At 47.2% G+C, this 12737-nt stretch overlaps 1 protein-coding gene across 1 annotated transcript; it reads right to left on the minus strand.

The window, feature by feature from the left end:
• Positions 1-2597: 2597 nt before the first annotated feature.
• LOC123184506 (UDP-glycosyltransferase 72B1-like) lies at positions 2598-4271 on the minus strand. The gene has a single exon (XM_044596606.1). The coding sequence runs from the start codon at positions 4214-4216 to the stop codon at positions 2702-2704; it is 1515 nt and encodes a 504-aa protein (XP_044452541.1). The 5' UTR covers positions 4217-4271; the 3' UTR covers positions 2598-2701.
• Positions 4272-12737: the final 8466 nt, after the last annotated feature.

The raw sequence follows: 12737 nt of genomic DNA on the forward strand, positions 1-12737 counted from the left end.
ATATTCTACGGAGATCTTTATCGGTCAGACCGCATAACAACATATGTTGTTCCCTTTGTCATCGGTATGTTACTTGCCCAAGATTCGATCGTCGGTATCCAATACCTAGTTCAATCTCGTTACCGACAAGTCTCTTTACTCGTTCCGTAATACATCATCCCGCAACTAACTCATTAGTTGCAATGCTTGCCGGGCTTAAGTGATGTGCATTACTGAGAGTGCCCTGAGATACCTCTCCGACGATCGGAGTGACAAATCCTACTCTCGAAATACGTCAACCCAACATGTACCTTTGGAGACACCTGTAGAGCACCTTTATAATCACCCAGTTACGTTGTGACGTTTGGTTGCACACAAAGTGTTCCTCCGGCACACGGGAGTTACATAATCTCATAGTCATAGGAACATGTATAAGTCATGAAGAAAGCAATAGCAACATACTAAACGATTGTGTGCTAAGCTAATGGAATGGGTCATGTCAATCAGATCATTCAACTAATGATGTGATCCCGTTAATCAAATGACAACTCTTTGTCCATGGTTAGGAAACATAACCATCTTTGATTAACGAGCTAGTCAAGTAGAGGCATACTAGTGACACTCTGTTTGTCTATGTATTCACACATGTATTATGTTTCCGGTTAATACAAATCTAGCATGAATAATAAACTTTTATCATGATATAAGGAAATAAATAATAACTTTATTATTGCCTCTAGGGCATATTTCCTTCAGAAATCACATTGGAGGAAGTCGTGGCAAATACAACAAAATCAGAGCTCCAAAATGCGTTTGAAAGTAACATTTTCATAGCATCGATTTTATTTTTCTTACCACGCCTTGCACCAATGTGATTTCATAATGAATTCTGTATGCACTCCAAACATTCCTTAAAGTTTGCCATAAAAAATTTCAGATTTTTTTTTCAAATTTACTATTCATGTAGAAGCATTTGAGCTCGAGATTAGATTCCACTATATTATAATTTTACTATTCACATAGTTTGTACTTGCATTTTTTTCCAACAATACCACAGAATTTATTTGTCTCGAAACTTACAGTGAGTAATACACTAGACAATGATTGTGACGAAATTATTTTCACATTTTAGTATATTTTACTTTTTTTAAGTTGCTTATCGGGTGCGCCTAGACCAAGGTTTCAGAAATCCGCACCGGACATCAAGGGGTTAATTTATGAGGTCATTATCAAAGCATGTTCGAATACCCGCCTCCTTGGGGCATCTATGCCCTCCGACGTCTTTTGCACCGTCTGATCAGCCTGTGCCACATGCCTCCACATGCCCAACACCCTCCACTTCATCCGATCGCGCAATCCCGTGCCTCACATTGACGACGGCTCTTGGAATCATTGAAGTGTGAGCCGCAGGCGTGTGCGGAGCCCCCTTTTATGAGGTATTTTGCATTGATCCGTCGTGTGTCATCTCGTGTGCTTGTCTGTGTGGGTAGAAGCGTGATTCGTCAGACGATACTTCTCTCGCGTCACCTGCTTGGCCTTCTTTGTGCTCGCCTGACTGTTCGGCACTGTCGGGGATCCCGGTGTTGTAGGCCGCTTGTCGGCGATGCACACTCGGTCCATCCGCACTACTCCCTCCGTTTCAAAATAGATGGCCCAACTTTATATCAAAGTTAGTATAAAGTAGGGTCATCTATTTTGAAACGGAGGGAGTAGTACGCAAAAGGGCCTATGCAAACGGTTCAAACTCCGAATCACACATGGTTCTCGAAAACACGTGCTTTGCCTGTATTGATTAAGGGTGCCATGGTACACCTTTTCCAGACGTGTGTGCGATAGAGGGGTCCATAGCACACAGTTAAATATTGAAAATTGTGTGTGGTAGAAGGGATCCATTCCACACGGTTAGTATACGAAAATTGAATGCGATAGGTCATAGGTGGGGCCCATTGCACAATGTTAGAACATGAAAATGGTGTGCAATGTGGAGGGTCAATCACACATGCTTGCGAACCAGTGTGCAATGTTGATCTAAACAGGCACCGGCTAAAGACCAGTCAACTGAAAATTTCATTTGGATTAGTCGATTGGTTTTCTAACCGTCTGATCGAAAATGAATGGCCAGAGGGCCCTCTTCAACCTTGAGACCGCGTCTTCTACCTCAAGCCACAGAGTCACCAACAGCTGAACCGCCTGCTGCTGCTGCTCGTGGCCGGCAGCGCTCCCGTGTCAGTCTTGCCGCCGGCCCTCCCCCAATCACCGTCCACTGACGTGCTACAGCTGCCCCCTGGCCATCCCTCTAACCCTGACAATGAGCAGTTCTTTTCCTGGTGAACCTACACCGCCTTCACACCCATAAGATATATCATCGATCGGCCTGCCATTATAAGACAAATAGTCGGCGAGTCTACCACCCTACCACCCCAAAATAGATTGTCGGCGAGCCTGCCACCCTAATATAGATCGGCAGCGGATGCTCCTTTCTTCCTTCCTTCCCCGGCGAGCCTACTTCATTTTCCGAAATCGTAAATTCAGATGACTTACATATAACTATTGTGATCTAAGTAACATGTTTAACTAGGACGAAAATCAGGACAACTCTTCAAACAATTACCGTGCATTTTCATTCCACAAAACAGAGTAGGGAGAGAGAAAACAGAGTATCATGGATTGTCCCATGTGTACAAATAATATGTTTTTTTCGATAAAAAAAACATGCACCAAGTCAATCCCCGTTGCGAAGCCCGGCCATCCACTTGCCGGCCACCTTCTCCAGCGCCCACCGCGACGGCCCCTCCGGCGTACACGCCCGTGCCGCTGCCTCCTGAAGCCGCCTGGCTTGCTGGCGCACCGCTCTTCCCTTCTCCCCTTCCATGAGCTCCCTGACGGCCGCCGCGACCTCCTCGCCCGCCACGAAGCCGTCCTCTCGTCTCACCGCCGGCCGCAGTGCCACCCCTGCCAACTCCGTCAGGATGGCCGCGTTCATCTTCTGCTCGGCGTACAGCGGCCAGGTGACCATCGGGACGCCGGAGGCCAGGCTCTCCAGCGTCGAGTTCCACCCGCAGTGCGACATGAACCCCGCCGTCGCGGGGTGCGCCAGCACGCGCACCTGCGGCGCCCACCCGGCCACGGCGAGGCCCCTGCTCTTCGTCCTCTCCAGGAAGCCTTCCGGAAGCCATGCCAGCGGGTCGTCCTGGCTCCGGTAGCTACCGTCGGCCCCCAAGGCGTTGTTGTTCCCGTCATGGCTTGGCATGCGCACCACCCAGAGGAACCGGTGGCCGCTCGTCCCCAGGCCGGTGGCGAGCTCGACCGTCTGCTCCACGGTCAGCGCGCCGCCGCTGCCGAAGGAGACGTACACCACTGATCCCGCCGGCTGCCGGTCGAGCCACCCCAGGCAGTCCAGCTCGTCGGCTTCTTCGTTGGAGCTGCTTGACCGGACGAACGGCCCCACGGGATACACCGGCGGGAACGCGCCGTCCGCGGCGTCCCGGTCGAACGCCTCCGCGACGGCGGACTCCAGCTCCTCGAAGCTGTTGACCAAGAAGCCATCGGCGCGGCCGTACCGCCGCGCCTCCTCGACGAGGTAGGCGTAGACAGGGTCGGTACGTTCGCGGAACCCGTCGGGCAGCTCGGCGTGGCGCAGCGGCACGCAGCCCGGGAGCCGGAGAGTGTCCGGGAGGTCGCGGTACTCGCCGGGGGCGGCGCCGTCGTGGAGCTCCGCGAGGCGCCGCATGACGGAGACCAAGGTGAAGCTGTTGGGGAAGAAGACGTACCCCGGGACGCCGAGGTCCGCGGCGAGAGGGAGCGCGGCGGTGCCGAAGAAATCGCACACGAGCGCGGCGATGGGGCCGAGGCCGACCGCCGAGCACATGAGCGCGCGGAGGTGCGGGAGCGAGCGGCGGAGGAGCTCGAACATGAGGGTGCCGAAGCCGACGCCCGGCGGGAGGTCGTCCAGCGCGACGGAGGGGAGCACAGCGGTCGAGACCGACGCCGGCATGGAGGAGAGCACGGCGGCGTCGGCGGCCGCGTCGGAGAGGTTGGTGAGCGTGACGATCGTTGCGGCGAAGCCGTGGTCAACCGCGAGCCGGCGCGCGAGCTCGGCCAGGGGGATGAGGTGGCCCATGCCGGGGCTGGCCAGCAGGACGACGTGAGGCAGGGGCCGTGTCTCATCCGCCGTGCTCGCTGGCCTTGTCTGCACGATCGGTGACGGGTCACTTGCACCGGTGACCGCCGTCGCCATGCTAGTCGCTAGTGTATTACGCCGCCTGCACAGCTAATTTTTGTGGCTTCGCAGGTCGAAGGAAAACGGAGGAACAACGGAGACTTTTTGCGGTTGGTGCCTGAAAGTTGTTGATGCGAATAATGTTTAAAAAATATTTTTAGGTTTAAGTGGAATCAGTCAAACTGCAGAAATTGAACCGTGGACCTGGAGGGAATAATTCGATGGCAGACAAACTGGAATGTAAGCATTAACTACTGAAGTAGTTTATCCACTCAACTCATAGCCGGGGTCCGCAAACTATGTTATTTTCTTCGCACTTCTGCTTCAGCACACCTCCTAAACACGTGAACGTAGGAGATATCTCTACATCCCTAAGAGCAATTCTAATGGCACGACCCATTTTGTCTGCGGCCGTTCATTTGGATCGGCGCGGACAAAAAAACCGGCCCAATGTGCCGACTCAAATGGACGTGCGTCCGCTTTCATCCGCCTGCCGATCCATTCCCGATTATTTTTGAGGCTGATTTGCGTCGGCGCGGACACAAGATGGACGAGTGCGCTCGCCCTCTTTCCTCACCGGACCCGCTGGTCGGTGGCACATTGGATTCACACCCTCGCCTGCCTGCTACGTCGTCGACGCCGCCGGCCATTTTTTCAGATAAAGATGGATACATAGATAGTTTTAGCGTACACAGATAAAAAAAAGACCACTACTCATCGCTTTCTGACTCCGACTCGGTAATGTCCTCCTCCAACATCTGAATGTAGGTGTCAGCATACGCCTCGTCTTCAAAGTCCCAACCCGCCGTTTCTCATAGCTTCAGTTTCAATTGACCTGCCTGCTTCTGTGAACGCTTGTCCTCCCGATAGACGGCTCGCTCCCTCCTCATCGCGCCCCTCTTCAACCTCCTTTGCTTGTAGAACTGGCGGTCGTCGACGATGTCCTGCGGGAAGCGCCTTCTTATAACGAGCGATGGCCGCGGCGCGCGCGCGAACCATTGGGCGCACTGCCGACCCAAAACTAAAAGAGGGCGGACGACGGGCGGGCGGCCGACCCAAACGCACAAAAAGCGGACAAAAACACTGTCCGTTTGGGTCGGCCTATTGGAGTTGCTCTAAAGGATAGGATGCAAACAAATCTATGAAGATATCTCTGTTTTTTTTCCTTTTTTGGTTTTTGTTTGTCCGCCTTTTCTATTTTTCTCTTTCTTTTTTCATTTTCTTCTCTTTTTTAAATCATGAGTATTTTATTAAATTTGTGAACAATTTCTTAAATTCGTGCACTTTGTTTTCAAATCTGTGAACTTTTTTTCAAATCCGTGGATTTCCTTTCCAAATCCGTGGATTTCCTTTTCAAATCCACGATCATTTTTCAGCTTTTACGAATTTGTTATAATGCCTGCGATTTTTTAAAAAGATTCGTGAACATTTTTTATCAAAATTGATGAACCAAAATGTACTCATTGCAAGGATCCGTTTATTTAAAACGCTTTATCTCTCAAACTGTGCATCCAAATCTCAAACCGCTTTCATCATTGGATTCCTCGCGTCGAGATCTTCAAAACTAGATCCCATGTTTATAGGTTTTGACGAACTTTTTTTCACGAAAAAAACCGAAGGAAAAAATCGAACCGGAAGCACTGGTTTTTTCCTTTTCCGAAAGAGGCACTCCGTGCCTCTCACGAAATCACAACCGTGCCTCTCGCGAAAGAAAAACCGTGACTCTCGCGGAAGAAAAAAAGAAAGAAGAGAAAACGCGTTTTTTTCCGTTTCCGAGGAGGCACGGCCGTGACACTCGCGAAAGCACACTCGTGCCTCTCGCGGAAACAAAACCGTGACTCTCACGAAAGAAAAAAAAATAGAAAACGCGTTTTTTTTGTTTCCGAGAGGCACGACAGTGACTCTCGCGAAAGCACAACCGAGCCTCTCATGGAAGCAAACCGGTGACTCTCGCGAAAGGAAAAAAATAGAAAAAGTGTTTTTTTCGTTTCCGAGAAGCACGACCGTGACTCTCGCGAAAGCACAACCGTGCCTCTCGCAGAAGCAAAACCGTGACTTCCGTGGAAGAAAAAAAAACAAAAAACGTGTTTTTTTTCGTTTTCGAGAGGCACGACCGTGACTCTCGCGGAAGCAAAACCATGACTCTCGCGAAAAAATTTTAAAACGCATTTAAATAGCTGAAAACACGTGCAGAAAAATAAAAAATAAAAATTCGGAGGAAGCGTCCAGAGCACGACACGTGACGAATGGCTGAGAGCACGCCAAATGACGCTGATTGTTGCGAGGTTCCCGAAGGAGCGCTCGTTAACTAGTGGCTCCCTTGATGAACTTCTTTTAAATCCGTGAACACTTGGGCCAGCCCAAAAGGCACCCAATGGGAGCGATATGGTCGCCTTGTTGGGCCAAGGCCTAAACGATTTTTTCTTTCCTATTTTTCTTTTTTCTTTTTAGTTATTTCATTTTCTCATTTTTGATCTTTATTTTTCTTTTTGAAACCTGTTGAGAAATTTGAAATATTATTTGGAATACCAAAAAATATTCTTGTTTCCAACTATTGTATACAATTTTTAAAAATATTTTGGAATTTAAAAAATGTACCCATTTTTAAAAAAATCACAAATTTACGAAATGATTGTGTTTCAAAAAAGTTGATGAATTTTTGAAAATGTACATGCTTTGTAATTTGTGTTTAACATCAATTGTTGGGAATTTATTAGTCGTTGGATGATGTTCCATTAGAGCGTTATTAGGTCCATCAGACTAAATCTTCATCTCATGGGATTTTGTCATGTTGTCTTTTAAACGAAGTGCTGCTGGACTATCCATAGTGTCCCCATGCCTAGAGTTGTCTATGATTTATATGAATAAAATTACATAGGGAACATCTGAATCCTAGAGGGATGACAACCAAGGTGGAATAGAGGTGGGTCCGATGCAATATCATTCGCAAGGAAGGAAATATATGCACTATGATTTTAAAAAGAAAACACAAAATTGTGACCTCCCCATAATCCCCTACTAATATATGGCATGGTGGTGTATATGTTTATGTTTCATCACTGAGCAATATAAAATGTAAGCAATGGTTAATAGGATCATGGAGCAATGACTTTTATGTCTCCTTGGCGCCCAAGGAGACCATCGTATTCCCGTCATGGGCCACGACGAGGGCAACATTATTACAGGCTCCAGTTCCACATGTGTCTCTGCCTCTGAAAATGTAATGACTTTGGACTAGTCAATCTCCAAATCATGGGGATCCAGGATGATCGAGAAGATGTGATCCAGCAGTGTAGGCATAACAGCTTCCTTTGCATGCTGCAATGAACCAGTGTCAGCGGCCATGTCTACTAATTCAATGAGAGCAGTACTAGCAAGACTGGTGGTGTGGTGTAGGTTGTCTTCTCATCTTGATATTGCCCGGTTGTGTGTCCGTTTTGGTTTCCATGCCCAACGATGTAAAGCGTAATCGATGTTTTCCTTGTTTACTCATGCTACTAGCTAGCCCTGGTAGGTGTGGTGTGGATTTGCGTTAAAGCATAAGAGTTTTGAGTTTAGGAGGTATGTAGCTACGGCTGAAAGAGGGCACCGGGGCGAAGGTTGGGGAGACATCTGGTGGAGGAGATGCTCGATTTCTTCATACGCTCATTTGGCCTCTCGCAATTGAGGATCTTCAATAAGGTGCTCAATTTTTATTAGGAGTTTGGTCAATTTGAATCCCAACTTCATCTCTCTACCCAGTCTATTTTTTGCGCACCTTAATAGCGTGACGTCCCTATGAATAAACACATAGCGAAAATAACAACTCAAAATCGAAATCATCCTAGTTTTTACCCTTTTTGCTTAGGGGTCCTCCGACGACCACCTTTCTTTCCATTTCCTTGGGACTTTTATATTCATACAACTCACACACAACATTATTACCCTAATTACATGCTATTAATACAAAAAAACCTACTCTGGGAAAATATGCCCATGAATTTTCATTTCATGCATTTGGAAATAAATGCCATGATATGGTTGCTCCGTAAAATAGAAAGATGTCAAGCATCAGCCGAACCAAACATCAAGTTCATCTTCTGCATGAGGATGGAAGGCTTATAACTCAGGTTATTAAAACCCTCCTATTATGTCCCTTCCAAATCTTGCATGAGATAAGAATAAATCATGGAAACCCTATATTTTTTAGGTTGCACTATGTGCAATGCCCACACAGTCGATGAGCATCATTATTTTTGAAACGGATGCAAGCGCCAATTAATGATTTTTGCACACATGTGCATCAGCACATGGTCACTTTGAAGGTAGGTTTACCGCACCAAGATGACATCACGTGTGAACAAAACCCTTTTAGTAAAACGCCCAATCTATTAATTGAAGGTGGGTAACTATTTGGCGCTCCCGTTTGCATGAAATATAAACCATGCATACAGTAGGGCCAACCACAAATTTGAAGGTAGTCCTTTGTCCATGAGCGATTCAAGACCTCTAACCATCCAACCATTCAAGAACTTTACAATTTGTAAGAATGATATGCCTTTTAGCATGTCCCACATAAGAGTATCTGCATAACGCGTCAAATGAACTATTTCATGTAGCTCAAACCACACAAAATCTCCTCAATATGGCCCTAAAGTGTTATGCTTTCATAGGCGGAGCGACTGCTAAGCCCCGATAGTGGTGAAAAGGTCAACAACTATTGCTTCAGTACAACCCCCATAAAACTTCACATGAATCTTAAAGTTACTTAAAATGAGTTTTCTCGTACATTCACGATCAGTAATTCTAATCCCTACATTCTGCCAATGGATAAAACAAGAAAACGGAATAATCTAATATTTTTGATTGAAGGGGTAACTTCTAATCTCAGTAAACTTTTCTAGGGCGGGGGGGGGGGGGGGGGGGTGAAGCAAAACTCACTAACTAATGGTGGCTGATCTGACGTGGTCAAGCCAAGAACAATTATTTCTTCCACGGCGACTGATGCCTGGCATTTCGGTGGCTTTTTGTTTTTTTATTTGTAGATATAATAGTTGGTTCTGCAAGCTTATTTTAAGAGTGGTGGTTTTCTTTTCCTTACTAGAACTTCAGGATTTTGCAATCTAATTACATTGTGTAATTGAGTACACTAGCATATAACAACTGCAAACTGAATCACAACTCTTGGATTCGCAGCAAGTGAGCTCCTGTTTTTCTTTTTGTGAGCTCAAGTCAGTTCCTGTGTTGGTCCATGAACAGCTTACCAAACCAACAACAACAAACATAAGTACGTTGTAGCTGGAATATACTCGGGCCTATTAATGAGTCTGTACTGCTATTGTGTTGGAAATATGCCCTAGAGGCAATAATAAAATGGTTATTATTATATTTCTTTGTTCATGATAATTGTCTATTGTTCATGCTATAATTGTGTTATCCGGAAATTGTAATACATGTGTGAACACATAGACCCTAACACGTCCCTAGTGAGCCTCTAGTTGACTAGCTCGTTGATCAAAAGATAGTCATGATTTCCTGACTATGGACATTGGATGTCATTGATAACGGTATCACATCATTAGGAGAATGATGTGATGGACAAGACCCAATCCTAAGCTTAGCTCAAAGATCATGTAGTTCGTTTGCTGTAGCTTTTCTGAATGTCAAGTATCATTTCCTTAGACCATGAGATTGTGCAACTCCCGGATACCGTAGGAGTGCCTTGGGTGTGCCAAACGTCACAACGTAACTGGGTGACTATAAAGGTAGATTACAGGTATCTTCGAAAGTGTTTGTTAGGTTGGCACGAATCGAGACTGGGATTTGTCACTCCGTATGACGGAGAGGTATCTCAGGGCCCACTCGGTAATGCATCATCATAATGAGCTCAATGTGATCAAGTGGTTGATCACGGGATCATGCATTACGGTACGAGTAAAGTGACTTGCCGATAACGAGACTGAACGAGGTATTGGGATACCGACGATCGAGTCTCGGGCAAGTAACATACCGATTGACAAAGGGAATTGTATACGGATTGATTGAATCCTCGACATCGTGGTTCATCCGATGAGATCATCATGGAGCATGTGGGAGCCAACACGGGTATCCAGATCCCGCTGTTGGTTATTGACCGGAGAGGCTTCTCGGTCATGTCTACATGTCTCCCGAACCCGTAGGGTCTACACACTTAAGGTTCGGTGACGCTAGGGTTGTAGAGATATGGGTATGCAGTAACCTAAAAGTTGTTAGGAGTCCCGGATGAGATCCCGGACGTCACGAGGAGTTCCGGAATGGTCCAGAGGTGAAGAATTATATATAGGAAGTGCAGTTTCGGCCATCGGGAGAGTTTCAGGGGTCACGGTATTGTACTGGGACCATCGGAAGGGTCCCGGGGGTCCACCGGGTGGGGCCACCCATCCCGGAGGGCCCCATGGGCTGAAGTGGGGAGGGGAACCAGCCCCTGGTGGGCTGGTGCGCCCCCCCTTGGGCCCCCCATGCGCCTAGGGTTGGGAACCCTAGGGGAGGGGGCGCCTTCACTTGCCTTGGGGGGGTTACTCCACCCCCTTGGCCGCCGCCCCCCTAGGAGATCCCATCTCCTAGGGCCGGCGCACCCCCTAGGGGGCCTATATAAAGGGGGGGGGAGGGAGGGCAGCCACACCTCAAGTCTTGGCGCCTCCCTCTCCCGTACTACACCTTTCCCTCTCGCAGAACCTCGGCGAAGCCCTGCTGCGATCATTGCTGCATCCACCACCACGCCGTCGTGCTGCTGGATCTTCATCAACCTCTCCTTCCCCCTTGCTGGATCAAGAAGGAGGAGACGTCATCCGCTCCGTACGTGTGTTGAACGTGGAGGTGCCGTCCGTTCGGCACTTGGTCATCGGTGATTTGGATCACAGCGAGTACGACTCCATCAACCCCGTACTCTTGAATGCTTCTGCTCGCGATCTACAAGGGTATGTAGATGCACTCTCCTCTCGTTGCTAGTTGACTCCATAGATTGATCTTGGTGAAACGTAGGAATTTTTTTGTTTTCTGCAACGTTACCCAACAGTGGCATCATGAGCTAGGTCTATGCGTAGTTACTATGCACGAGTAGAACACAAAGTAGTTGTGGGCGTCGATATTGTGAATTTGCTTGCCATTACTAGTCTTATCTTGATTCGGCGGCATCGTGGGATGAAGCGGCCCGGACCAACCTTACACGTACGCTTACGTGAGACCGGTTCCACCGACTGACGTGCACTAGTTGCATAAGGTGGCTGGCGGGTGTCTGTCTCTCCCACTTTAGTCGGATGGGATTCGATGAACAGGGTCCTTATGAAGGGTAAATAGAAATTGGCAATTCACGTTGTGGTTTTGGCGTAGGTAAGAAAACGTTCTTGCTAGAACCCTATTGCAGCCACGTAAAACTTGCAACAACAATTAGAGGACGTCTAACTTGTTTTTGCAGCAAGTGTCATGTGATCTGATATGGCCAAAGTTGTGATGAATGATATATATGTGATGTATGAGATCATGTTCTTGTAATAGGAATCACGACTTGCATGTCGATGAGTATGACAACCGGCAGGAGCCATAGGAGTTGTCTTTATTTTTGTATGACCTGCGTGTCATTGAGAAACGCCATGTAAATTACTTTACTTTATTGCTAAACGTGTTAGCCATAGTAGTAGAAGTAATAGTTGGCGAGCAACTTCATGGAGACACGATGATGGAGATCATGATGATGGAGATCATGGTGTCATGCCGGTGACAAGATGATCATGGAGCCCCAAGATGGAGATCAAAGGAGCTATATGATATTGGCCAAATCATGTCACTATTATTTGATTGCATGTGATGTTTATCATGTTTTTGCATCTTGTTTACTTAGAATGACGGTAGTAAATAAGATGATCCCTCATAATAATTTCAAGAAAATGTTCCCCCTAACTGTGCGCCGTTGCGACAGTTCGTTGTTTCAAAGCACCACGTGATGATCGGGTGTGATAGATTCCAACATTCACATACAACGGGTGTAAGACAGATTTACACATGCAAACACTTAGGTTGACTTGACGAGCCTAGCATGTACAGACATGGCCTCGGAACAAAGAAGACCGAAAGGTCGAGCATGAGTCGTATAGAAGATACGATCAACATGAAGATGTTCACCGATGTTGACTAGTCCGTCTCACGTGATGATCGGACACGGCCTAGTTGACTCGGATCATGTTATACTTAGATGACCGGAGGGATGTCTATCTGAGTGGGAGTTCATTGAATAATTTCATTAGATGAACTTAATTATCATGAACTTAGTCTAAAATCTTTACAATATGTCTTGTAGATCAAATGGCCAACGTTGTCCTCAACTTCAACGCGTTCCTAGAGAAAACCAAGCTGAAAGACGATGGCAGCAACTATACGGACTGGGTCCGGAACCTGAGGATCATCCTCATAGCTGCCAAGAAAGATTATGTCCTACGAGCACCGCTAGGTGAAGCACATGCTTTCCCTGCAGAACAAGACGTTATGAACGCTTGGAAGACACGTGCTGATGATTACTCCCTCGTTC

The sequence above is a fragment of the Triticum aestivum genome, chromosome 2A (assembly GCF_018294505.1).
Source record: "Triticum aestivum cultivar Chinese Spring chromosome 2A, IWGSC CS RefSeq v2.1, whole genome shotgun sequence".
Classification (NCBI taxonomy): domain Eukaryota; kingdom Viridiplantae; phylum Streptophyta; class Magnoliopsida; order Poales; family Poaceae; genus Triticum; species Triticum aestivum.

Bases quoted from the DNA above. Each gene is read 5' to 3' on its own strand.
- LOC123184506 (XM_044596606.1), bottom strand. From the start codon at position 4,216: ATGGCGACGGCGGTCACCGGTGCAAGTGACCCGTCACCGATCGTGCAG.